Source organism: Gopherus evgoodei, chromosome 17 (genome assembly GCF_007399415.2).
Source record: "Gopherus evgoodei ecotype Sinaloan lineage chromosome 17, rGopEvg1_v1.p, whole genome shotgun sequence".
Lineage (NCBI taxonomy): Eukaryota > Metazoa > Chordata > Testudines > Testudinidae > Gopherus > Gopherus evgoodei.
The window spans coordinates 6,433,944-6,460,884 of record NC_044338.1 but is presented as its reverse complement, the minus strand read 5'-3'; the positions used below and the strand labels follow the sequence as shown (position 1 = coordinate 6,460,884).

Sequence of the window (26,941 nt, the reverse complement as noted above, 5' to 3'; positions counted from 1 at the left end):
ACCCATATAAAAGTAGACATTACTTGAAATGCTCTTCCTGCTAGGCAGGTACACTCGTTTGTACTGATAACTGATAGCATGATATGCTTTTGTAGCTTCAGAGAAAGTCTTAGTCTTTTCTTACAAGAGGAGGGTTGGGAGTCTAAAACTCCAGGCGTGAAATCCTGGCTCAGTTATTTCACTGGGAAAACTCCCATTGACTGCAGTAGGGGTGACATTTAATCCCAGAATTCTCCTCCCAGTTCTGCCATGACTCAGTGTTCGTGACCTGGGGCAAGTTGCTTCCCCTGTTTGAGTTCTGTAAAATGGGATGAGGTTTACCGTATCCACCTCACAAGGGAGGTGAAGTGTTTGTAAAGGGTTTTGAACATGTACAGTTCTGTATAAATGCTAAGTATAATTTATTTTGTGACTATGTTGTGTAAATCAAACACCATAATGATTCTTGTTGGGGTTCATTTAATGTAGGCAATTTATGAATTTCCCCAATGACTAGAAATTTCCTCCTTAAAAATGTATTTTAATACAATATTGTATCCACTCCATTGATCAGTTCACAGTCAATCTTACGAAAGCTGAAAGTGAAATCTTTTTTTCAGTCTAGTTTGCCTGTTATTGTGAGAGGATGGTATAAAAATACCTCCAGACATTTGACACATCTGGGCCTAACACATTTAAGAACAAGATTTACTCTAAATCAGAACAAAAATAGACTAAAATGAATATATTCAAATTTAAGCAAACTTGGACCGTACATAAAGTTGCCTCTTATATATAGTTTTGTATAATTTCTCTCTTACTACCATGGCAAGGGGCACCTTCAGGTTCCGGGTAACAGTTTAGGCTCATCAAGAACAATTTGATGGAGAGGCCCTGCAGTTATCAGAAGCACGCCTATGACAAGAATTAATATATTAACTGCTCTGCAGCACTTTTTGACAAATTGCTTACTAAATACATCAAAATTGATTGGATGTTCTGTGTTTAAATTGACAAATGGATACATTAGGGGAAGGAGGGAAATCCATTAATTACAGCTGCCCTCAACCATAGGAAATGTAATCATATAAATATAGATTTTGTTAAAGCAAAAATCTCTACTTGATTGTAGTGTTGCTGGTAAGTGTACTTGCACCTCATTGCTATTAAACCTCTGATAGGAGGCTTCGGAGGCAGTTCTTACTAACTGACTTCTGAATAATCAAAAGAGCATTTCTGTTGTGTTAAAAGAAATGATGCAGTGTTTACTTATCTCACTACAACCACTTCTGAAAATGTATTTATTCCATAGGTGGGTAGAAGCCTGAGTGGAACCATTGAAGCTGGTACCATTTCATTTGTTGTCCATCACAGGATGCTGTTTTCGTTATATGACCCTAACTCTGGAATTCAAAGGCATGAGCCAGGTCGCTCCACTCAAATTCTTTGACCTCCTACTATGCAATACTGGATTGATTTTGGTTATTTCTGTAAAGTAATTTCTGCTTAAGGTACCCATGAACCTACTGAGAATTGGGTTTGTAAACTCTGTAAGACACAGTTTATAAACATTTAGGCCCAGATTTACAGCTGCCATTGACTTGGCCAGTATAGTATATCTTTGCTCACCTGTGGACCAACTGCTGTGCATTTCACTTTTAGTGCCTTTCATCCAGGGATCTCAAATCTGGCTTGCTAAATGTTCACTAAGTATTGTCTCTAAAAGGATTGTGTTAACTCTGTGTAACTGTTTGGTTAAACTAAGTGGTAACACAATCTAGTAGTCTGGCGTCTCTGTGGTATCACATTTACACTTCCTCCTCTCTTGAATGCAAGTTAAACACTGATGACAAATTCTTCTCTCGGAGCAACTTTCAGAAATTAATTGCCTATTTTACACCCCTTTTACACATTCCACTTGTGACACTGGGAATTGCACACATGAAATTGGTGCATATTATGCAATAGAGGATTGTACTGGGAATAAGAGTACAGACTTGAAAGGAGAATTTTGCCTTCAAGGATGTGTTCTCATCATGAGAAAAGAGGTTTTGCCTTCTGTTTGCCATTAACACTGAAGGGGGGAATCGCTGTATATTGAGAGGAGGTTTTATCCTGTTTTGAGATTTTATAGCTATGTTGTTACACTTCAGCAGTCCCTTTACAGCTCTTTCAAGTGGCCCTGGTTTGAATGCAGGTTTACAGGTGACATGCAGAAGGTTACAGCTCTATTGAACGTTGTCTGTGAAAATGTGCTATGATACAATGAAGAACCAGACTTCAACTTTATTGACATTGGCCATCATGCCAATGGTGCAGATTGTCCTTGCCAAATGAAGACCTGACCTGTTATCCCAAATGGCTGCACTGCAGGATCCAGTTATCTCGTACCAAACTGCACTTGTTGAAGATCTTCCACATGAAGCCAGGTAGAGGAGACTGTTTAATCTCCATTGAATGACGGGAGAAGCTGTGCTTTTGTAAATCTGGTAGGACCTGTCAGAGGACTTCCTACATGCAAATGACTTTGCCTGTCATGACTTCACCCCGGCTGAAATTGGAGGAAAGTTTTATCTATGCCACCAACCTATGCATCACTGACCAAGCCAAGGATCTCGCCCAGATCAAAGTTCTGTTAACATCAGTGCTGTCTGGGCTCTCAGTCTATTACACCAAGAACCAATTGCACACCAACCCAGCCAAAACACAAGTGAGTCTCTTCCATCTTCGGAATCGTGAGGCCAATAGACAACTCAACATCATCTGGAATGGGGTGTCACTTGCTCACTGTTGGAATCCTGTTTACCTTGGAGTGATGGTACACTGCACTCTCTCCTTCAAGACACAGATAGAGAAGGCAAAAGGCAAAGCTAGCGCCCCAGGCAACATACTCAGGAAGCTTTCAGATTCAAAATGGGGAACCAACCCAGCAACTTCAAGAGCCACCACTCTTGCATTTTGTTATTTGGTGGCCAAATTTGCATGTCTGGTGTGGTAAAGATTGGTTCTAGCAAAGAAGCTGGACTCTGTGCTGAATGAAAGCTGCTACTACGTCGCAGGATGTCTAAAACCAGCAAACTTGAATAGCCTTTATGTGCTTGCTGGAATCGCTCCACCAGATATTAGGAGAGCAGTCACATGCAAAATGGAATGATTAAGACAGGTCAGAGATACCAGACATCTGCTACATAGCCACACTTCATCGATTATAGGCAGCTAACTACTGCAAAGCTCCCTCTCTGCAAGAGAACTGCTTTAAAAAATCACTGAAGGCTATGTGGCCGAAAATGTGGTGCACTCGGTTCAAAATACTCAACAATGACGTCAAAATGCACATCAGTGTTGCCAAACACCTTCCCACAGAGGACTGATCACTGTTGAGATGTTTAAATTGTCTCTGAGCAAGAGTTTCCAAGTCAGAAGTCAATATGTGGAAGTGGGGCTATTCTAACAACCCAGACACGTGTGACTGTTCTGAAATACAGACCATGGAACATCTGTTGCTCTGTCGGCTCCTTGAGGAACTGTGCACCATGGAAGATCTCACCAGGCGTACAGAAGGGGCCATTTCATGTGCCTAACACTGGAAAAACCTCTGATTGTGGTGGAAGGACATAAGAAGCAGCAGCTAGTTAACCTTTTGGTAGTTTCCCCAGTAAACTGTTTGAAAGTAGGGAATCACATTACATCAGTGTTTTGGCATTTTACAAAAGCAATCAGCAGCTTGGATGATATGTACTTACCCAGCTAGATATATACTTAACCTTTACAGTCAAAGTGGAAAATTAAATATTCATATTTTCTGGATTCTCCCTTTGATGTTATGTTTGTGTTTGCTGAGAAACATTGCCTTTAGCTAGTGTTGTGTTCTTTTTTTGAAATTATACTTCATTTCTGCAGCATAATTAAGGAATGCAACATACTTTTCAAGATGTCTCGGTGTAGCTACAAGCCAATTTAAAGTAAAAGCTTCTTTCCAAAGGCTATTGAATTATTCAGAAGCAGTCTAAAAATCCTAGTCATTCTGGAATTAGTTTTATAATTCCTCTGAAATCTGGAGAGGGTGTTTTTTGTAACCCAGCACAATGAGGTTACATAACAGTAATAATAATAGTGGAAATAAATATATGATTGTCTTTCTTTTAAAAAAATTAATATTTTAACAAAATTTAAAGTGATTTCAAAAGACATCTAATTTTTGGAAATTTGTTTACGCTTATTTTTAAAACAGTAATGGATTTTAAAGATTTTTGGTTTTTACAACAACATTTTTTAAATTTTCAGATTAAGCAGAACCTTGACACACTGTTCCTCAGAAAATTGATAGTTGGGTTGGCTTTGGTTTGTTCCAGACCTTCTGTAGTAGTTGATAACATACTGAGCATTTTCATGATTATAACCCAGTCTCCTCCTACGCAGTCAGAGATTAAAGAGCTTCTGCCCACAGGTTTAATACTTTGTTATTGTTTCCTGGCTTCTATCTTCTGTTTATCTCTGCCACAACATTTATTTTTCTCTCAGTGGTATGTAAGTATTAGTCATGGTCACGTTTCTCTCCACCTCTTCATTTCACTTTATCCTCATCATGCCTTTTATCAGTGTCTCAGAGCCAACACCTACCACAAAGAATAGTGATTGTAGCGCCAGAGAGCTGTAGAACGCTTTACACAGCTAACAAACCTAATCTGCTGTAGTTAACATTGTCACTGTAACAAGAGGCTTCAGGGAAGGTAAAGACAGGTTGCTCAGTTTTCCTTTATCTGCTTTGAACAGCCCTTTGCATCTTGAAGTTCATCATATTCTCTCTTTACTCCGAACATATTTGGTTCACAAGCCATTTGGAATTATTTAATTGTATAGTTTATTGTATCAAAAAGCAAAATTCTTCTTTGTGATCCACACTATACATATGTCTTGATTATTCCATTTTTATCCCATGTGCAATGTGTAATGTGCAGAATATGCCCTAGACATCTGTAGTGCTGATGAGAATGGAGACGTGTGCCCTGATAATTGTTTCTTAACGTAAAAAACAAAATGAATTGAGACTTTTGCCTTTTCATTTTCTCTTTGAAATGATGGGAGACGGTAAAAGGGAGTTGCTCTACCAGTTTCACAAATTATAATGTTGCTTGTTATTTCACTCTCTGATAAACCCTGGATTCATTACAAACTGTTTGGTAAGTTTTTTGTTTTTTTTTTTACTGTGTAAACCATGTGTTTAAGTAGGGTAATAATATTTTCAAAACACATTTTATTTCTTCCTCATTTACCTGATTTACCTTTTTACTTTAATTGTTTTGTATCGACAAGAGACAGCCAACTATGGGTTGTTGAACAAATATGTTTTATATAGACTTTTGATGAGTGTCCATGATATTAATCACAAACAGTGTGGAAAAAAAGGTTGGTACACAGTCATTTTCAGAGCGTTAGGATTTTCATGTTTGCTTCATTAACCATGAGGGCATAAAGACTAGTGCTTTCTTGACCTGATGTAACTGTTTGCATTGTAGTCTAAATCACCTCTCTTTACATAAAAAAGTTTTTTAAGTGGAAATATTAGTTTGTGTTTTGAGTGAGGAAAACTAAATTTCCCTAACTCTCTAACCTTGTGATGTTATGGAGGTCACCTTGGCGTGCCTCCTTTCAGTCGGGCATGGCACCACAGGTGGGCTATGCCTCAGTTTCCCCTCTTAGGAAGTCAATTACTCCACTTCCTGCCGTCTTAACTCAATTATATGCTGCTTGGGGCTGATTTATTATAAAACCTCATACAAAATAGTCCATAACAAAAGTCCCAAATAAACAAAGGTTCTCCTCGCTGTCACGGTTCCTCTGCAGCCTGCCCTCTGAATTCTGTTTCCAGTCCCCTCAGGGTGACCTCTGTCTCTCCGTATAGCAGGAGTCCCAACCCTCCTCCTGAAGCCGATTAGTGCGGGCAGATGTTACCTTTCTCTTTAGGCCAGGAGTCCCAGCTTTCCTTCTGGAACAGGATATGCTTTAATGAAACAGTCACTCTGTCTCTCCTGGTGGCAGAAGACCCCGTCCTCCACTTGGAGATGGGTAATTGAGACAATTATTTTACCTCTCCTTAAATCAGGAGTCTCCAGCTATCCTCCCTCAGGTGAGTTGTCATTTAGCCCACTGTACAGCCTTAGCCAGATTTTTCCTCAGCTGGCGCTTTTCCTGCCTGATTAGTCCTCTGAGGCTCAGGGTTCAACAGGCCCATCTTCTCCTGCTGGTATCTGCTCTGGTATGAAAGGGGAGTCAGCTTTTATACTGGTCCCCTCCTCCCAGCCCATTCCCAATTGGCGAGGAGGAAAGGGGAACTTTTCCCCACTCTCTCTACAAGGCTCCAGGCCTTAAAGAAACAGTAATGGGATTTCTTCCTGAACATTACTTACTCCTGGAACCGTTTCCTCTCTTCCAATATCTCCTAGATCTCTCTTTGTGTGTATGATAGGACTTGTCAAAGTCTTAAAGGGCCATGCTGTGTGGTGGGATGGGTCAACCACTAGACATTACTGCCCTCAAGGAGCAGACAACCCCATCACAAATCTGCTTTTCACTTTTACTGCTAAGAGCAAAGTTAAGTGGGATAAGGAAGGAAATTCTATTCTTTTGCTGAGGCTAGATCTGAGCAGGATAAGTAGAAACAGGGCAGGTGTCTCTTCACAGAACTTATCTTACATGGAAGTGCAGCTCTTCAATGGCAGAATTTGTAATGTGTTTAGCCTTGATCAACATTTATGTAATAATCCAGTAAAAGTGGACAAAAATAGACTAAATGCAAGTTAAATTCTCAAAGTGCTTAAGAGTTATTGGGGCAGTATATACATGCATGAACGTATACATGGCCACATCAACGTGGTAAGTATTTTCTCATCCCAATCTGCTTTTCTAATGCTAAATGCTGGAAACAGCACTGGGTATAAGAATTAAAATCTTTCAGATGTGTACAAACAACAATAATGAACAAGGGCACATGCTGAAACATTTCTTTGCTGTTCTTACATGGTCATCTGGAACTTCTTAGAGAGGGTTCCATCAACACCGAGGGGTCAGTTTTCAAAGCGGTGTACAGGGATTTAGCCGCGCGACTCCTATTGACGTTAATGGGAGTCAAACGGGTAAATCCCTCCGCACCGCTTTGAAAATTTACTATTAAGCCTCTTGACTTCTCACTACATACTTTGATTGTAACACTAATCCATGGTTAACATAATTTTCCCGACAATAATGTCAAACATACTTTTGAAGTCAGTGAATTATAGAAATAGTTACCTCTTCCATAATTCTTTAAAGATGGCCATCAGATGGATTTCACAGTAGGTCTTTGCAGCTGAAATTATTTTTTAATACAGGAAAGAAAATATTTATTGCATATTGGTAGAGAATTGATAGTCTGCTGCACACCCTAAGTATCTAAATTTTTAGTTCCACACCAATGCAACATTAACACATTGTAAGTGGTACAGTACATTCTATCTCTGTCCAGGAAGTGTTCTCCCCCTCCCCCCCTCACCGCCCTTTTTGCACTAATTTAGAAAAGGAAGCTAGAGTCAAGCACAGTGAAAATCTTGTAACAGAATTGAGAGAAACATTGAAGCCTGATTACAGACTGTTACTTTTAGTGTTTAAAAAAAACAGGTAGGCAAGGCTGCAGTCTACCAGACCAATGGAAATTAAAGTAATTAAAAATATATAGTCACCAAAGCTCCTGAGAGCTTCATCTCCTACTTAGATATTCCCTGTAGATTATAAACTGTGCAGTATGGAGATCAAGTCTTTTATATCTGTAAAGCACCCAGTAAACTTTTTTATATAAATAATGAATAATTAAATACTTCTGTAAGCCAATGAATTTGGCACAATAAATTTGTGTTGGGGTACAGAATTTCTCTACATAATTATATAATCTTTGTGCATATAACAATCAGAGGATCATTCATAACATGGAAAATGTTTTGTTTGTTTGCAGTTGGTAATGAGCTTTTCATCAAGAGAAAAAGGAAGGAGATATTTGTGATTGCTTGAAATTCCTTTTTAAACAAGTCTACAGAAACAAGGCTTTTATTCTGTTACAGGGAAATGTACTTGTCCTTATATATATATAAAATCAACTAACATACAGCATTTACCATCATTTAAGATTTCAAAGATAGTATTTTCCAAAAGGGGAAATCTAATCATAATTGTGTGATGGAAGAAAGAATTTAGGAACATGCATTCACCATAATTATGCTACAAAGATTGATTAAGAGCTATTAGAATTCAACTACTTGACAAACATGCATTGATAAACTCTGGGGAGCATGGAACCTAGTGCATAAACCTACTTAGTGCCGGTGAGAGAATTTCTGTAAGGTCTGAAAAAATCTTACCTGTTGAATTGAATGAAAAGTTGCATCAAGGAAACCTGTACAAGAACTGGTATATTGGCTCTTGATTTTTATTCATTGTGCATAACATGATGTAACTAATGCCATGAGTATCAACAGTAATATAGTGATGTAGATCACCTGAAATGTGTAGCTTAATCTTAAAAGAAGTTGTACTTACGAAGAATCAGTTGAGGTGCATGTGATTTGTTCATTTCTCTTCCTGCCTCCATCCATTCTAAATATAATTGAAACTGCAAAGAAAACACTTAGAAATCAGATTAAAGGGCCATTGTGCACACATCTTCCACCTGTTGTTATCAGTAGTTTGCCCGAGGGTAGATGTATGCCTTTGGAGATTAATTATGAGTGAATTTTCCATGTCTTAGCTGGACTTTAGAGTCTATTGTAATTAATTTAAAAATGTAAATTGTGTGTGTGTGCAAGTGAAATAATGGGAAGGCTTTTATGTGGCTTTTTTCCCTCCATACCTCTTCGTTTGGAATTAATTTGGATGCACATTAGCTGGACACTTTTCTTGCATGAGCATTTTCACGAACAAATGATAGAATTTATAATGGCCTCTTCCCCATTGTGCTTTAAAATAACATTAGCTCAGTATGTGCAGAAACCTTAACCCTGTATCTCTTATAGGGGATATCTATGAGGTATAGTAAATATGTAGGGTTGTTGTTTTTTTAAGTTACCTAAGAGCAACAGTTGTTTGTCTTAAGCGCCTGTGCGACTGTCTGAATGAACTGTACATCTTGTGGTTCACAGTACTGGCAGAGAGCAGCCTGCGTGGAGCGTCTAGTTCTCCTTCTGCTCAGGTGGTTGGGGAATGGGTGAGCTGAGCAGAAGGAGAGTAGGAAGTAATCTAAAGCAAGGAAGTTATCTAAACCTGGTATAGGATTGGTACAGGTTACCAGGGCCGGCTCCAGGTCCTAGCACGCCAAGCGCATGCTTGGGGCGGCATGCCGCGGGGGGTGCTCTGCCGGTTGCCGGGAGGGTGGCAGGCGGCTCCGGTGAACCTCCTGCAGGCGTGCCCGCGGAAGGTCCGCTGGTCCCGCGGCTCCAGTGGAGCGTCCGCAGGCACGCCTGCGGGAGGTCCACTGGAGCCGTGGGACCAGCGGACCCTCTGCAGACACTTCTGCGGGAGATCCACTGGAGCCACGGGACCGGCGAGTGGCAGAGCGCCCCCCGCAGCGTGCCACCATGCTTGGGATAGCTAAATGGCTAGAGCTGGCCCTGCAGGTTACTTATTCCTGGAGCAAAGGGAAAACCAGGGGCCATATTGTGACTCTGAGTCATAGTATGGTCCCTGGTCTGCTCTTGAGTCAAAATCTATCCCTGTAGCAGTGGGAAGAGTAACCACTGTGCATTTGCAAACCCATTCATTCTTGATTTGCACTCATGTCTGTTTTAGGGAGGCAAGGTCATTTATATGCACGAGTGATTGTGCCCAGATGAAAGCTATTTGTGCAAAATGTGGCCCCAGATGTTTAATAACTGCATACTTTCCATTTTCCACTATATACGTTACAATACCTTGTTATACTAGAGTACACAAACTAAACTTTAGTCTGGTATGAAATTTGAAATTATTTGAACTCCAGATTACTGTACATTTGTTAAAGAAATCAAAGTAACTGCAGCAAAAAGTTAAGATTATGTGGTGCAGAAATGATATGCTTTATTAGTTTTAATAGAAAGCAAAGCACTTGCAGTTGGTGATATCTCTGTGCAGTCATAAAATTCCCTTTTCACAATTGTATACAGTCTGTGGATGTTCTCTTAGGAAAGAATAATATGAGTAACGTGAAACTAGATACAAAATGTGAGTTACAGTTAGAAAACTTTAATAACTGAACCAAGGATCAGGGAGCAAGAAAGAGCCTTGACTGATGTAATACAGAACATGAGCAAAATTTGATCTTTTTATATCTGATATTGGTGCAAGTATGTTCCTAAAGAACTCAAAAAGCTGTATTATTCTAGCACAATATTAGCTGTGCTATTATTAGTGCCGTATCACGCATCTCATTAATCCAGCTTTTCATAAGATTATAACCACCCCTCTGGGCTCAAATTGTTGTCAACTTTCTTCTGGAATTTAATTAACCTTATCTTGGAACTGTATTTGTGTAAATACTGGGAAAGTTCATTTTTTCTATGATGTACAGATGCACAAGTCCCAAATAACATACGCGCTCAGTTTTCCATAAAACAATTTTCAGAGGACTAATCTGAGGACATAGCAGTGTTGCTGCTGCTGGCTAAACCAACGTTTTTGCTGTTAGTCGCTGAATAGCAACTTCACTGATCTTGACAGCTCTTGTAGTTGCCCCTGGGAAGGAGGAGGGGGAAAAACAGTCCATAAAGTTCCCATTGGTTTGAAAGCAGAAACATCTGCTGGAGTTATGAACAGTGTGTTAGCAGAGTTCCATAGCAGGAAAGCCTGCAGTTGATCAGCTGTGCCCTCAAAACAGGCATTACTGCAGTCAATAGAATTTATTACATGGAAAGTTTAGGCGATATGGAGAAGATTAGGGCAACAGCAAAACGTGTAAAAATATGTTTTTCTTTCATTGGTTGAATAAATAAGGCATTACGATAGCCAGCATTGTTTCATGTTTATATATTGGTGGTGAGTCATGGAGGTTTTGCAGTCTGCAACAGATGTCTAACTTCTTAATATTATGTTTGGTTTGAGATAGTTTGAATCATCCTTAAGTTGTTGAGTAAGATCTACCACTGTGATAATGATATAAGTGAATACAATTTTACTATTGTATCCTGAAAATGCATGCTGCTTAAATGATGTCCTTAATTGCCTACTGAACATTATATTGACTTCAGTGAATGTGGCTGATGCTTAGCACCTCATGGAAGAATCTCAGCACCTTGCAAAATGAGGCCCATAAAGATTACTGTATGTAATCTTAAAAAATTAGACCCTGGATTCATTTTGCTATGTTCCAGCTTTAAGAATGAAGTCAGTTGGCATTATGAGGGTGTCAGAAGCAGCTCCATAGTTGAGTTGTGTTAAGATATGCACTTAAAACTGGATTAAAAGCTCTTTATTTCACATGATATAAAGCTACATGAATACTCTATGCTGTTTGTTATAGAGGCGCCGTTCTCTGTTTATGGTTACAGTTGTGTCTGCTTTGCTGTTATAAATTCCTGTTATTAGGGGTTTACAACATGGTTGTAAAAATCTGAAGTGAGCGGAAGCCTGGCACGTAAAGGTCAGCCCTTAAGCAATATTTTTAAATCATTTTTTTAAATGGTAATTTTTAGGTTACTCATATATAAAAATATTAGTTTTCGCTTTGATGAAGGTTGTTCAGTGGGTCTTGACATAAGTGCCAAGCTCTTTTGTCATACCAAAGTAAAAATATTTTTCAGTCACATTTACTTCTGTCTTTTCTTGATTTGTTTGTATGGTGCCTTCTGCTCACCGCAGCGGGTACAGTTTCCCTGGTGTAAACTCCAGTGTCCAACTTTCAAGCCATTGTTCACAAACTGGTACAGGAGAGAGATGTTTCACCTATCATATTATTCTAGGCCCCTGCATTTTGTGCCTTTAAAATTTCTGGTGCTTCCTCCACTGTAAAGTTGCAGTTGCAGGATAATGCTGCCGTCACTAGGAGGTATAGTGATGGGGCCATAATGATCCAAGGACCAGCAATCATGAGATCATATTAATACTTGCAGTGGCGATCCCTGTGAAGGATGAGGCACCACTGCAGTTTCTCTTCTTAGCAGGCAAACTGCAAATTATATTCCCTGAAATTATATATAAATATTGATGGCTCTGAAATTTCTCTAATTCAGCATGAGTTAAGTAGCCTCATTGTGCAAACTGAAGAAGTAGAGGGGTTACAAATTTTTTTTTGTAGCAGCCTGTGTCTGTGTGCTATTAAATTAGGAAATGGAAATGAAATTATTAATGAGCTGGCAAAAGGACCTGTTTTTTCCCCCCTGTATGAGAACAGTTCTCTTGTTCCTATCTTTTGGATGACAGAGAGATATAAAACTGAAGTATTAACTCCTCTTTAGTAATGTAAGATCCCATGACGCTTCTCAGAAGAGATATGGTGTTGATTCCAATAATATGGCCAAATTCCAGCTAAGGTACTCTGCCTACCTAATTTCCTGCAATAGTTTCAGCTGAATGCAGCATTCTTTACAGAATGTTACACAGTCTTACTCTGTTAATCAGTTGTCACAGAAGTTGTATCTTACTGGTGGATGAAACAATCTCTGTGTGTAGCTTATATATCGGGGTGAAGGTCAAACTCTGCTCTCCATTACATTCATGCAGCCTCATTGGATGCAATCTTGTCAGTTGTAGATGACTCCATAGGCTGCTCTTTGCAAAAGCAGAACAATGATAACAAAATGGTCCAGCAATGGTATTCCTGGAAGAGGATCAACAAGGAGGACCCGACTTAAGGAAGTGGCATAAAATGAACCAAAGAAACGAAGACAGGTCTTTTGAAGTCTGTAGCAGTCTTTAAGGGCCTAGCCCTGTAAAAATTTGTGCACATGAAGAACTAACAATTAATGTCCCATTGACATTATAGCAGCTGTCTGCATGAGTGAAGCTACTCATGTATGCAAGTGTTTGCAAGTTCAAGCCTTGATTTTGTATATGGTGGTTAGATGCTACAGGGTTGGGAGCATTAGGAATGCATGCATAGGTGGGTAGAGGTCAGAAGTGGATGCAAATAAATCATCATACCAGAGCTGGCAGTTGCCTTCTGTGCTAGCTTTTTTTTTTGGCTAGTTCAGGAGAACCCCAAAGCAATTACAAATGTAGGGCAAGTTCTGTTCAATTGCATCCTTTGTTCCAAAGTGTGTGTTTTATATCCAGTTTTTCAGAATAATAAAAAAAAATCCCATTTCCTAAGTGAGAGATCTTTAACTAACTGCACAGTGGTTGCGTGATGTACACCTCTGTCTGATCTGCCTATTGTCTTTCCTAAAAATGTGCTCTAGTTTCTCCCCTTAGACTCTCAACAGCCTAGACGTCTCATGTTACCTGCCCAATTGTACATATAGCTCTCTTATAAAAGGTTAGCTATTTGCACAGAAACAAAAGGGACTTTGCTGAAGAGGAACAGTGCAACTTTTTTTTGGTTTTGGTCTGTGTTCTGCTTTTATATGATCAGTTAATCATCTTTAAATACAAAAAATAATCAGTGTCATGTTTTTCATGAATAGATTGTTGTTACTATTATGAAATTTAGTAATTTTATTAAACAGTTGCTGAGATGTAAATCATCTACTCCCACCTAATTAAAAAGAAACCAGTCAGTTATCAAGTCAGCTTCAAATTAACTGCATTAGAGCCATGATGAGATGATCATATTTGTTCCTGAAGCCAGGGAAGAAACTAAGTATTCAAGTATCAGAGGGGTAGCCGTGTTAGTCTGGATCTGTAAAAGCAGCAAAGAATCCTGTGGCACCTTATAGACTAACAGACGTTTTGGAGCATGAGCTTTCGGGGGTGAATACCCACTTCATCAGATGCATGCATCTGACGAAGTGAGTATTCACTCCCGAAAGCCCATGCTCCAAAACGTCTGTTAGTCTATAAGGTGCCACAGGATTCTAAGTATTCAAGGTCGGTATGCATGCCAGTGCCCCAGGATAGGTTTTGTCTCTGTAGCTTAACATAGTTCAACTTCTCTTAAAGTGGACAATTTGAAAAGTTTGTGCAGCAAGCTTATATCATTGACAGTGGCATTTGTCAGTGTGAAATCCCTCAAGACACATGGGAAGGGCTGTCAGCTTTATTGAAGCTATTTTGTGTGGTTGTTGGAGCTTCAGGCTGAAAGAAGAAGAGCAAGTTGGATTATCATAGTGTTTGCCTAGGAATAAATAATACGAATGCGTCTAAGGTTTCAGAAGAGGAACTTCTTTAGCCTTTACACCATCTGTGCTCAGACTGATCTTGCTCTGTGTTCCAGTATAAACAGTCAGAGCTTTGTGAAAGTATGTATGTTGTCATACTAACATATATGTGAGAAGATACATTTTAAAAAATCTGACTGAGAAATCTAAATTCTTCTATCTTTTCTTTTCACAGTGGTTCCACCTGGGAGTCCTGGACCTATTACACGACATGAGTCATATGACAGCTTAGCGTCTGACCATAGTGGTCAAGAGGATGAAGAATGGCTTTCCCAGGTAGGGGTTTTGGTTTTTGGGGGGAGGTGGGGAGTGGTTCTATATCCAGTTCTGAAGAGAAATGCATTCTATCCAGTACAAGTGAATTACAAAGTTTTATTTAAAAAAAATGTTAAAGGCCACAGTAAAGCAATATAACACATGTAAACCTAATTTCAATCTTGACCTAAGTGGAATCAGTTTGATGGTCTCAATGAATTCCTAGGACCTAGTGGATAGGTGTCCATGTTTTAACAACTATAAACAAAGCCTCTATCCTGTAGGCCCTAATTACATCCTTGGCAATCTCTGCGTGGATCAGGAAGGACTGAATTGGTCGTAGAGAATTATCTGCCTTCCCCAACCCTGCAGATGTTGTCCCTTTTGGTCAGGGTTAAACAATGTTAGTGTGGCAAAGTGGGGAAGACTACTCTGTTGTGACTTATGCTGCATTCATTCTGCCCTAATGTAGAGGGAGGGTTAGTTAACTAAAGCATTTCTCTTTCTCTCTGACTGCCAGTCACCACCTTTTTCCAGCACTAAATCAGTTCAACTGTTGCTGGATACAAACCAATGCACATAAAACGTAAACTTTCAAAAGTAATTGCCCCTTGACTTAGCTACTGACTTCTGAGTTAATGTTTCCCTCTGTAACAATAGATTACATGTTGCAGGAATAAATGTTAAGAGGAAATAAATGGAGACAGAATCAATTTTCAAATAATTTGGTGTAAACTATAAATGTATTTGTAATTTTGGAATGCATTCTATAAGGTTGGACCATAAACATTTGAAACAAATTTAAGGGAACAGAAAGCAAATTGCTTTGCAAAACCTTTCTAGGTCATCTTTAAGTCATAACAGAAAAATGAAGATCGAAGAATATGATGTAATATCTTTATAATTCAGTTATTTTTAGTGCGTTGTCTAATGATTGATAAATTCTGTTGTTATAGAATATCCTAATTTAAAACTGGAAGGTTAGTTAACTGTAGTATTTTGTGATGATCTCAGTATGAATGAACTATTTTGAATACTAAGCCAAACCTTTAACTTTTTACTCAAGGAATATTCTCATTACATACTGTATGCGTTTTCCCTTAGTAAGAACGGGGTAAGGATTTCATGATTTGCCTCAATGCAAAACGTCAGCTTACAAACACAGAATATAAATAATAAAGTGAAATTCCATTTCTGTAATTTTTTTTTAGATTGACCTTTGACATTTATTTTTTTAAGGGTTAAAAATGATGAAAAATAACTTAATTTACCAAAGCAATTATCCAGCACTTTCAGAATTCATCCTGACAGGCAGCCTGAATTTTCTTCAGTTTGGATACATTACTATGTAGGTGTCGTACTTTCAGTGCTTCTGTCCAGCTTTCACATTTTAATTTGGCACTGTTTCAGATGTATTGCATTGCCTCATGGATATGTTGAGGATCTGCTACATCCAGTGACTTTTAAACCGTATCTAGTATATTCCTCAAATAAGATTGCAGTCCTGCGATAGGTCTACACAGGTGTATACATCTGTGTCTCATGGTGCCCCAGTGATTGCAGGGATAAATTCACAGAGCCATGGCCTAAGATTTCAGTTTTGGTTTCACATTGATATGTCAGACCTGGTGAAGCTGTCTCTATCTTGTCATGGCATAAAGACAAATGGTGAAATCCTGGCCCCATTGATGTGAATGTGAGTTTGCCACTGATTCCAGTGGGCCAGGATTTCAGCCAGAGTTTTTAAGAGTTTTCCAAATACTGTAACTACAATGCAAATGTTATATCATAATCCACGTTCCAACATCATTTAGTTACTTTTACAACTTGGCTCGCGTTACTGTTAGGTTATTCTTCAGTGTAGCAGATGGTTTACAGAGAAAGAGTAAAGTGGACATACAGCATAGGATTGTGTGCTGCTAATAAAAAGATGATTCAAAGTAGCAATAGGAGCACAGCGCTACTTAAGTCTTGTCATAAATACTCTGTAATAGAGCAGCAAGTATATTTTATATGAAAAAAATTCCCAAATGAGGTCTCTTATTACACAAAAAGAGAATCAGGAATGCTTAGTTTTTGCTAAGTGAAAAGAGTGATGATATCTCTTTTGAACATGAAGATCCTAGCTTTCTCTAAGCAAGCCACTTTAGATTAAGCCCAAAGAGCATGTATGTTTTTCAGAATTAAAGTGTTGTTATCAATAGTAACAGCGCACAGTGAAAAAACACTGCCCTTCACTTCAACTTTTCAATTAGAACATTGGGTAATGTGTGCTGTCAGTGTGAAGTAGATACAATATGTTTGTCCTGCACACAACAAGAGAGTGAATAGGAACATCTGGCCATAGCCTCGGTAAAATTTCAAAGGCATCTGTTTACCTCTCGGCTCTGTGACACTGATGGTTTCAAGCTTAAAATATACAGAATGTTTTATCTGTGGCCTAATTTACATCGCTGCATAAAAGCTACTTAAATTATAAACCTCTACAGTCAATCTGAGTTACCCCAAGATAAATGGAAATATGGAGATAGTATTACACAGACTATGCTTCTGTCCCCCCAGGTTTGCAAATAATTGCCTTGGAACAATGATTTCTAAGTCTTTAAAATTACCTTGTGTGAGAATCAGAAGTCACCTAAAGCACAGAAATGTGATAATAGTTAAAGAAAACTGTACGATGCTAATCAGGAAGGCACATATATATGTAACAAAACTACCGTAAGATGTAAATACAGATGTCTTCTATTTGTTTGTGGAGTTATTTATTGTTTTAATAAAAAATGGTAGGAATTTAGTAGGTTATCTGTTTTTGTGATTTTGAAAATACCTGTTCTCCAAAGTTTAAAAATCAGAAACTCCAACAGGAAAAGAAAACATTAAAGTGTCTTTGCATATGCTTTGTTATTCTTAACTAAGGCTTAATGGTCTTGTACTCATGGCTGGGTTGGCCTGTCCATTCTAAGTGTCTACTTTCACAATTACGTATCTTTTCAAAACAAAATTTACTAATTGAAATTCTCATGCTAGTTTGCATTCTTAGAGATGACTTTTTTTTAGTGTTTGAAAAAATTATAATCATCTGGTTTTGAGGTGTCAGTATGAAAAAAGGCATTTTTCACATGCCCAAAAATATTTTGGATGCTCTCTCCTGTTTTGCTTACTGAAAATGACCTATTTTGTAAGATTCAGACAGGCTATGGATTTCGTTTATCATTAAGAGCAAGTATCCTTGAGTTGAAGGATGAAATTTGTTTAAAATTATTTGCAAACATCAGAAATTGCACACTCTGCATGCACTTTCTATGCTCTCCTCTCCATTTTAAAGTATGAATGGAAGTATGAGGCCTAGTACATGGAAAATAAACCCATTTGCTTTTGTTTGAAATGTCAGACTTCCAACTGAATGCATATATGTTAAACATTTAGCTGTCTTGCTAAAGTAAGTGTATTGTATATGCGTGATTGTGTTGTATATATGTGGTAATGTGTGTATGGCTGGAGCTGTATGATCTACTACAAATGATGTCGTTTTTCAGCAAGATGGTCTCTGCCAGCAGTAGCTTCAGAAATGCCAACAGTAATTATCAACTTTGTTTTGAAATACAATTCACACTTTATACATGTGAAGAAGTGCTTTTTATAGTGTGAACTTTCAGAACGATGCACTGAACAAAATTGTAACAGCTTGCTGTTAAAGAGAGGTCTCCCTGACCTGGTCAGGATTAAAGTTGTTGACAAAAGTGTATGGGGGAAGGTTTTCAGTTGCTTCACTTGGTCTAGATGGACAAAGACTGAACTATGTTCTTCTGTTGTTGTCACCAGAAATTCTAAATTGTTAGTTTCGTGGCTATGGAATTCATTTCTCAATGGTAAGAACAAGGTACAAACTTGGTCATATGAAATAATAGTCATGGTAAATGTCATGGGCTCCAGAACAATGTAAGAGGATTCAGAGATTTTGTCTCCTAGAAATATTTATAAAATTGAAATTATCAAGAGAAGTTGTTTTCTGATCTGATCTTGAGCGACACATGGGGCTTAATTTTCAAAGTCAAATGCCTTAATAACATTTCTGACTCCTGCATATGGATGCTTAGATTAACACGAAGGTTTAATACAGGCGTTCAAGTGCCTAAACGCCCATATGAACATCCAGATACAAGGTTTGGACATGATGTGTGGGAGCCCAGATTTGAAAATCGGATTCGCTATAGATTTTTATTTTGAAGGGTTAAAATGCTGTTAATTTCTAAAATAGTTTAACCCAGAATCCCGTTTAGCTTCTACGCCCATTTAATTCCTGATCAATGGCTGAATCCTGCAAGGTGCAGAGAATCTCCTTGTCCATTTCTGAGTGCCTTCATCTCCCACTGAGACCACGGGACTGAAGGTTCTCAAAGTTTCGCAGGAGGCCCTTTATAGGATCAGATCGTATATAAGCAAAGCTATTCTGTATTTTGCTCTGTTGAAATGTCTCCTAAGGAAATGGAGCAAAATGCCTCTCTCCTGTTTGGTTGCCATGGGATTCTAGAGGGTTCATGAGATTGAGGGAATTTCTCAATATGATGTACATTATTCTTCTAGGTTGAAATAGTGACTCACACTGGACCTCACAGACGCCTATGGATGGGCCCCCAGTTCCAGTTCAAAACGATTCATCCCTCAGGTCAAACAACGGTCATTTCATCCAGTTCTTCTGTGCTGCAGTCACATGGTCCAAGTGACACCCCACAGCCTCTTCTGGACTTTGATACAGATGACCTTGATCTCAACAGTCTCAGGTAACAATAAAGTTAATTTTACAGGAATGTTTCTTAGTTATTTACACACAGATTAGCCAATTGCTCAAATAAATTCTTCCATGTAAACTCATAACAATTAATATCAAGCCTGTCTGGATCAGATACTTAGATGATCACATGCCTTGTTAATGATAAGAATTCATATAGGACAAAGTGATGATAAAAATTTCTATCCAGATGTCTTCAGTGGTCGCATAGATTCCCTTCAGTTGCCACTTCTTGCCAGAATAACAATGGAAGATGTGCAAAGTCCAGTTGTCTTGTTCGATTGCACTTAATCTCTAAATATTCAGTGCTTCACTGCCTTTCACAGTTTCTGCATTGCTTAGCAACATCATTTGCTATAACATGACTGGGAATATCAGGGTATAGATTTATAGCCTGCTGACTATAAAGGGGTCAGTGTGTTGGAACACTAAGTGAACTACCGGAATGTCTTTTCCCCCCTTTTCCATCTTCTTTTCTTTCTTTGTTCAGTGTATTATGTAAAATTCTGGTACTGGATTTGAACCTAGTGATGCCTTGAAAACCTTTTCCCTCATGTATGCTTTTTTTATCATTGACAAAATGACATTGTATGATGGAAGTGCATTTTTAGCTGCCTCTTTGCCAACAGCAAGAACATCTCAATACAACAACACAAAAGTCGCTGCTTTGGTTGGTTCATGACTTCTGATTCTTCTTAAAGAGTAACTCATATTCTTGCCTTTTTTCAATTTACTTTGTATTGGGTTTGCTTTGTTTTCCTCCATTCTTCTTTTTAAGATTTCCTAACATTATTAACCACCTTCTGGAAGCAGTTGACTTCCTTGCAATATGTCAACAATTGCTAATAGATTATCAGAAGGTGCTGGAGTAAAACCTAGTGCTGTTACTCTGCTGAAAGTGGATATAATAAAAGAACCAAGTAGTTCGTCTCAATATGTTTCCCCCAAACTTTCAGATGTTAGTCATTCTCAGTTTCATTAATTTAAAGTTAGCAATCCTTGAATGTGGGCTTTCTGGGCAGAGATGGTTAGTATTTATTGGTAGCCAGTGATTTTTTAAAAGTGCCATATTCGTCATAAATTTCTGCTTCCCCTGTGATAGTTAGAAAGAATTGACAAGCTTTAGCCAAGTCTACATCTTTCAGAGCCAACAGATGATTCTGGAACCTAAAGTTTCATGGCATTGGCTCTCTGGGATTTAGACTGTATTCCCATCTCCCACGAATAAAACAGTGCAAGTGTGGAAGATGACCAGCCCTGCTGAAAATTATGCAAACTCTTCTGGGCCCTGAAATTGATGTGAATAGTTTTTACTCATGTGAGTAGGCCCATTGACTTAAATAACATTGCCCCCTCTGTAAGGATATTCCGGATTGGACTCTTAATGTGTATAGCTGGCTTTCTAAGGTTCTTTGGAACCCAGCCAGCTGATGTCCAGATGCCGGATATTTAAAGAATTATATGTGTGTATATATATAAAAATCATTGATTAAATGAAGAAAGATGTATGCTGGCAGGAGAGTAGGTAGTTAAACACATAACCTTTCCCTCCCCACACAAACCAGTTTTGCCTGCCAAGCCAAAGCACTTGTACCATACCTGTGGGCAATAAGGGGAATTTGTGGAGCAAGGGTTTTCTTTTTTACTTTTTTCTCTGTGGCTTTCTAAGAGCCTTAGTCCTAAAAAAAAGTATGGAAACACTTAGTTTTCATGAAATTTATCATCCATTGCTTGGATCCATACATCAATGGAAAATAAAAGCTTTGAATACTTAGTTGATTTTAGAATAAATAGTTCTTTAACTGATTGGACTTGTTCAGCTTTCTTGATTTAAGAACAGCCTTAATGAGCAGTGATTTTGACACAAGTGAAACATGTGATTTTAAATTTTAGGATTCAGCCTGTTCGCTCTGAACCTGTTAGCATGCCAGGATCATCCCGCCCGATTTCTGATCGCAGAGGAGTTTCAACGATGATCGATGCTACCTCAGGTAAAAAGCACGTGTGTTGATTTCATGTTTTGCTTGACATTAATGGCATTTGTCAAACTTTTATTTATTTGCTCAGTATCATGTTGTTGCTAACCAAAGCCATATATTTAAAGAACTGTCAAAATTTTCAGATCTACTGTAGGGTCTGTGCTATCTTATATTTAATGAACTTATATTGAAAGCTACCTAGGTGATGATTCATTTTGCCTTTGATCACTCGAATGTGAAGTAGCAGTACTGACATAAAATCTAAATACAATATATGTGTTCAGTTTACTTAAACAGAATATCAAAGTGCCTGATCTAAAGAATCAAAAGGTGTGTCAGGGCTAATACAGGAATGTTTTTATTAGTGAAAGCATAAAGTTTAGAAAATCATTAAACTAGTAATCTCTGTCTATCATGGTTATAAATTACCTACCAATGAAAAATATCCTTGTATATATTAGCAATGTCTGTGAGTGAACACTCCCTATCAGATAAATTAACCATTGTTTCTTTAGCAGGAATATTTTTCACAGACTCCTTTTGCAGTGGAGAACAACTTTAAATAAACCATGATTATTTCAATATCAGCATAATAATATATGTACTATAAAGTTTTCTGCCCTTGTTTCTTAGTGCGACGGTATACTGTGTATAAAGAAACAAGGGCAATGGGGTTTTATACTCCAGTACAGTTGTATAGAATGTGAAGGTTCCACACAGCAGGATTTTGTCAAATAAAATCTCTCACAAGTAGAATTATTAAACACACAGCATTAGTCAAACAGTCGAGTTAGAGAGGATTTTAATCTTTAGCGATTTGAAAATCCCTAGAGACTGCTGATTGGATTGAGGTTTAAACTGTAAAAGGAAACTGCAACACATAAAGAAACTGATTTGTGAAGGGTGTTTTAAAGAGAGTTAAAATGAAAGCTCCTGTTCCGGACTCTGTTTGTTATAGATATAAATTCCAAATCCAAGATATTACGTTTGTGTGCCAAATCTATTTATTTTGGGGTCTTTTTCTAGATCCGTGTTTATAATTGTGTAGTAATTACATTCACACGCCATAGTTAAGATTGTGTCATCACTGACATTATAAATCTCTATTTTCAGAAATTTTAAAGTTGTTACATTAACTCTGCTTGAAACTAGGCAGCTATCTGGGGCTGTGTCCTGGGAATATTTTTAATAAAAGTATATGAAATATTGAGAAAATTATCTTGGCTATATAGGGAAACCTACAAGTATCAAAACCAATGCATTTTTTTAGTAGTTCATCTGAAAAATGTCATTTTTTAAAAATAACACATAACAGACTTAGATCATAATGGTAATCTCAGACAGTATATTTGAAATGTTTAATACCATAGTTAGGGGCATTTCCAGGGTGGCTTAAACAACACAAATAAGGAACTGTGACCTAAGTCTTTAGCTAGCCTGTAACATGGTTCTCTAATATGATTCTGTAACCGAGTTGTTCCATCTATGCTACAGACAATAAACCATGTGAGAAGATGGCTACCTCCATGTGCTAAACAACCCACTTCGGAAGTGTAGATGGGGCCTTTGTGTAAAGTGGCTCATATGCATGGGATGGAGCTTTTTTTGGTAATGCTTTTAACATGTGTGTCCACATTAAAATTAGTATGTATTGTTATAAGACTACATATATTGATTGTACAACAATGCAGTTTTGTTATAACAACTCGTAAGTTTCTTTCAAGCAATGCATGGATTTTGCCAGACGTGCTGATAGCAGTATTTTATTTAACTCCACTTCCAAACAGTTTGGATTTGAATTGATTTTTGATTCTGAGACTTTAACCTCTATTTGAAGCCTTTGTATTGGCTGAGCGCTGGTTCTTTCCCATGCAGAATCTATTAATCCTTACAAGTTTCAGAGTAGCAACCGTGTTAGTCTGTATCAGAAAAAGAACAGGAGTACTTGTGGCACCTTAGAGACTAACAAATTTATTTGAGCATAAGCTTTCATGGGCTAAAACCCACTTCATCAGATGCAAGCAGTAGAAGATACAGTAAGAAAATATATATAAACAGAGAACATGAAAAAATGGCTGTTGCCATACCAACTATAACAAGGGTAATTAATTAAGGTGAGCTATTAGATGAGGTATTAGCAGCAGAAGAAAAAAAACTTTTGTAGAGTGGATGGTCAGTATAAAAAAAAAAAAACTGTTTCCCCATGCTATATTTTTCCCCCTACTGTTACTCTCACCTTCTTGTCAACGTATGGAAATGGGCCAAACGTTTTTTTCTTCTCCTGATAATACCTCACCTAATAGCTCAGATTACATTTGATGGTTTAGTGATGTGGCCTCTCCTAAAGGGTTAAGGAGCCACAACAAAATGCATGTGCTTTTTCTCAAGGTTTCATTCTGCCCTTGAAACAGAGTTCAGCTGATGAGAAACAGAGTATTTAGCACTCATTCTCTCTCTCTCTCTCATCTTTTCATTTACACAAATTTGCTTAATGGATGTGTGCAGCAAATGATATTAAACTCAGTTTTGACTGTAAGGATTTTATTTTAAATACCATGCTTGAGCTGCATTACATTTTTGTCTTCAAAAGACCAGTACTGTAAATATTCTTATTTCCTGCTGATATTACCAAGGCACGTCCTAAATGGCTTACGGTCTTTATGAAAATAAGTTTATTGGCAAATACCTTTTTAGGTTTGATGGTTGGTTTTTGTTTTTTGTTTTTTTAAGTAGGTCATAAATTTTTTATTACCGAGCCTGAACCAGGAAGTGATTCTTCAGTTCTGACCCATACATTTGAGTCAGTTGCACTTTATGAAGATTCTTATCTGGCTGTTTGATTGCCTGTTGCTTAGAGATGTGACCAGTGTGGCGCCCCTCTTATCAAGTTCTATCACTGGGTCTTGCCATCAAAAGATTGCAAGTACATGTTTATCATCTTTGATTATTCTTGCAGCACATTTAATAGCTCACACACATGCAACCTCACCCACCAACCCCCTGCCGGTGACAGCTCTGTCTTTGTGTTAAACATGACAACAGTGTACATATTTTTATTATGATAACTTTTATAGGTATGTCAGCAAAACCATGCTATCAGTTAAATTGTCTGGCAGAGAGGATTTAAAATAATTCTTAATTTTAAAAAGTATAGGCCGCTTGCACTGATGTAAATCAGGAAGATCTCCAATGAGAGCTATGGAGTTATACCAAAATAAAATCAATGTTACTGAGTATAGAATCAGGTCCATTTCTGTAATAAAGAAGTGAGATCTAAGTATTATGTTAGACAGAATTTAGTAAATTATGTTTAAATTATGGAAGAGCTGTTTTTAACAGTAAAGATTGGAGGTAGGTTTTGTTGGGTTTCTTTAATGAAAATGACTTTATTTGCTCAAGTTATATTTAAATCCTTTTTATTGGGTTGACATTTTGATAAAGAGTTACCTTGGGTAAAGTTAAACATTAGGGTTTACCTTTTGGTGAAGCGTAAATGATTTTTTGTTTGTTTGTTTGGCAGTATACAACCAAGTTTGCATGCATGTGTTGATTTCACTCCCAAATGTTGGCACTTGTTCAACTGCTGCAATCTGATGAGGATGTTTTGTTTCTGAATCACTTGTTTCTCTGCTCTGAGAAGATTCTGGGTATTGGTAATTATAAAGAGCTATCCCCAGTCTAAATCTGCACATAGAGGCAGTATTTGGCCTGCTCTATCTTGGAGTATCTCTTTATTGTGGAAGTCTGATTCACATGAATATACATAGCAGGTTAGATACTGAATCTGGGGAGGTGCATAAATACTCCTATTAATTATCATCTTCTGTTAATAGAGGCCTTAATTCGTGTATCAGGTTATATTGTGCTCTCTCAAAAAGCAATTCTTGCAACCTGCTCCTACTAGAAAGGTTTGTATAAAATGTATATGTTGCCTATTCTACAAATACATTCGAAGCAAGAGGAAGACCAAGGACAGGGTAGGACTGTTACTCAATGAGGGGGGGAAAACAATAACAGAAAATATGGAAATGGCAGAGGTGCTTAATGACTTCTTTGTTTTGGTTTTCACCAAGAAGTTTGGTGGTGATTGAACATCTAACATAGTGAATACCAGTGAACATGAAGTATGATCAGAAGCAGCTAAAACAGGGAAAGATTAAAAATTACTTATATAAATTAGATGTCTTCAAGTCACCAGGGCCTAATGAAATGCATCCTAGAATACTCAAGGAGGTGTCTGAGGAGATATCTGAGCCATTAGCAATTATCTTTGAAAAGTCATGGAAGACAGGAGAGATTCCAGAAGACTAGAAGAGGGTAAATATAGTACCAATCTATAAAAAGGGAAATAAGGACAATCCAGGAAATTACAGAGCTGTCATCTTAACTTCTGTACCCAGAAATATAATGGAGCAAATAATTAAGCAATCACTTATCACCTTATTATCTTCTAGATATTTGCAAGTTAACAGTCAACATGGCTTTGTCAAGAACAGATCATATCAAACCAACCTGATAGCTTTCCTTGAGCGGATAACAAGCCTTGTGGATGGAGGGAAGCGGTAGACGTGGAATATCTTGACTTTAGTAAAGCTTTTGATACTGTCTCGCATGACCTTCTCATAAACAAACTAGGGAAATGCAACTTAGAGGGAGCTACTATAAGGTGGGTGCAAAACTGGTTGGAAAACCGTTCCCAGAGAGTAGTTATGAGTGGTTAACAGTCATGCTGGAAGGGCAGAATGAGTGGGGTCCCGCAGGGATCAGTTCTGGATCCGATTCTGTTCATTATCTTCATCATAATGATTTAGATAATGGCATAGAGAGTACACTTATAAAGTTTGTGGGCGATACCAAGCTGGGAGGGGTTGCAAGTTCTTTGGAGGATAGGATTAAAATTCAAAATGATCTGGACAAATTGAAGTAAACAAGATGAAATTCAATACGGACAAATGCAAAGTACTCCATTTAAGAAAGAACAATCAGTTGCACACATACAATGGGAAATGACTGCCTAGGAAGAAGTACTGTGGAAAGGGATCTGGGGGTCATAGTGGATCACAAGCTAAATATTAGTCAACAATGTAACGCTGTTGCCAAAAAAGCAAACATCATTCTGGGATGTATTAGCAGGAGTGTTGTAAGCAAGACACGAGAAGTAATTATTCCACTCTACTCTGCGCTGATTAGGCCTCAGCTGGAGTATTGTGTCCAGTTCTGGGTGCCACATTTCAGGAAAGATGTGGACAAATTGGAGAAAGCCCAGAGAAGAGCAACAAACATGATTAAAGGTCTAGAAAACTTGACCTAGGAGGGAAGACTGAAAAAATTGGGTTTGTTTAGTCTGGAGAAGAGAAGACTGAGAGGGGACATGGTAACAGTTTTCAAGTATGTAAAAGGTTGTTACAAGGAGGAGGGAGAAAATTTGTTTTTCCTAACCTCTGATAATAGGACAAGAAGCAATGGGTTTAAATTGCAGCGAGGAGGGGGTTAGGTTGGACATGAGGAAAAACATCCTAACTGTCACGGTGGTGAAGCACTTGAATAATTGTCCAGGGAGGTTGTGGACTCTCCATCATTAAAGATTTTTAAGAGCAGGTTGGACCAACACCTGTCAGGAATGGTCTAGA

General features: G+C 38.0%; 1 protein-coding gene across 8 annotated transcripts in view; it reads left to right on the top strand.

Moving 5' to 3' along the window:
- Positions 1-26,941, top strand: part of BCAS3 (BCAS3 microtubule associated cell migration factor) — a 488,600-nt gene that overhangs the window by 212,423 nt on the left and 249,236 nt on the right. For 7 of the 8 annotated variants that reach the window (XM_030537160.1, XM_030537161.1, XM_030537162.1 and 4 more), the window contains 3 exons: positions 14,464-14,564; positions 19,128-19,324; positions 21,226-21,323. In XM_030537160.1, the coding sequence (XP_030393020.1) occupies positions 14,464-14,564; positions 19,128-19,324; positions 21,226-21,323 (396 nt within the window). Of the gene's footprint in view, positions 1-14,463; positions 14,565-19,127; positions 19,325-21,225; positions 21,324-22,805; positions 22,920-26,941 lie in introns of those variants that run through there. The other variant, XM_030537167.1, reaches the window with a different exon arrangement.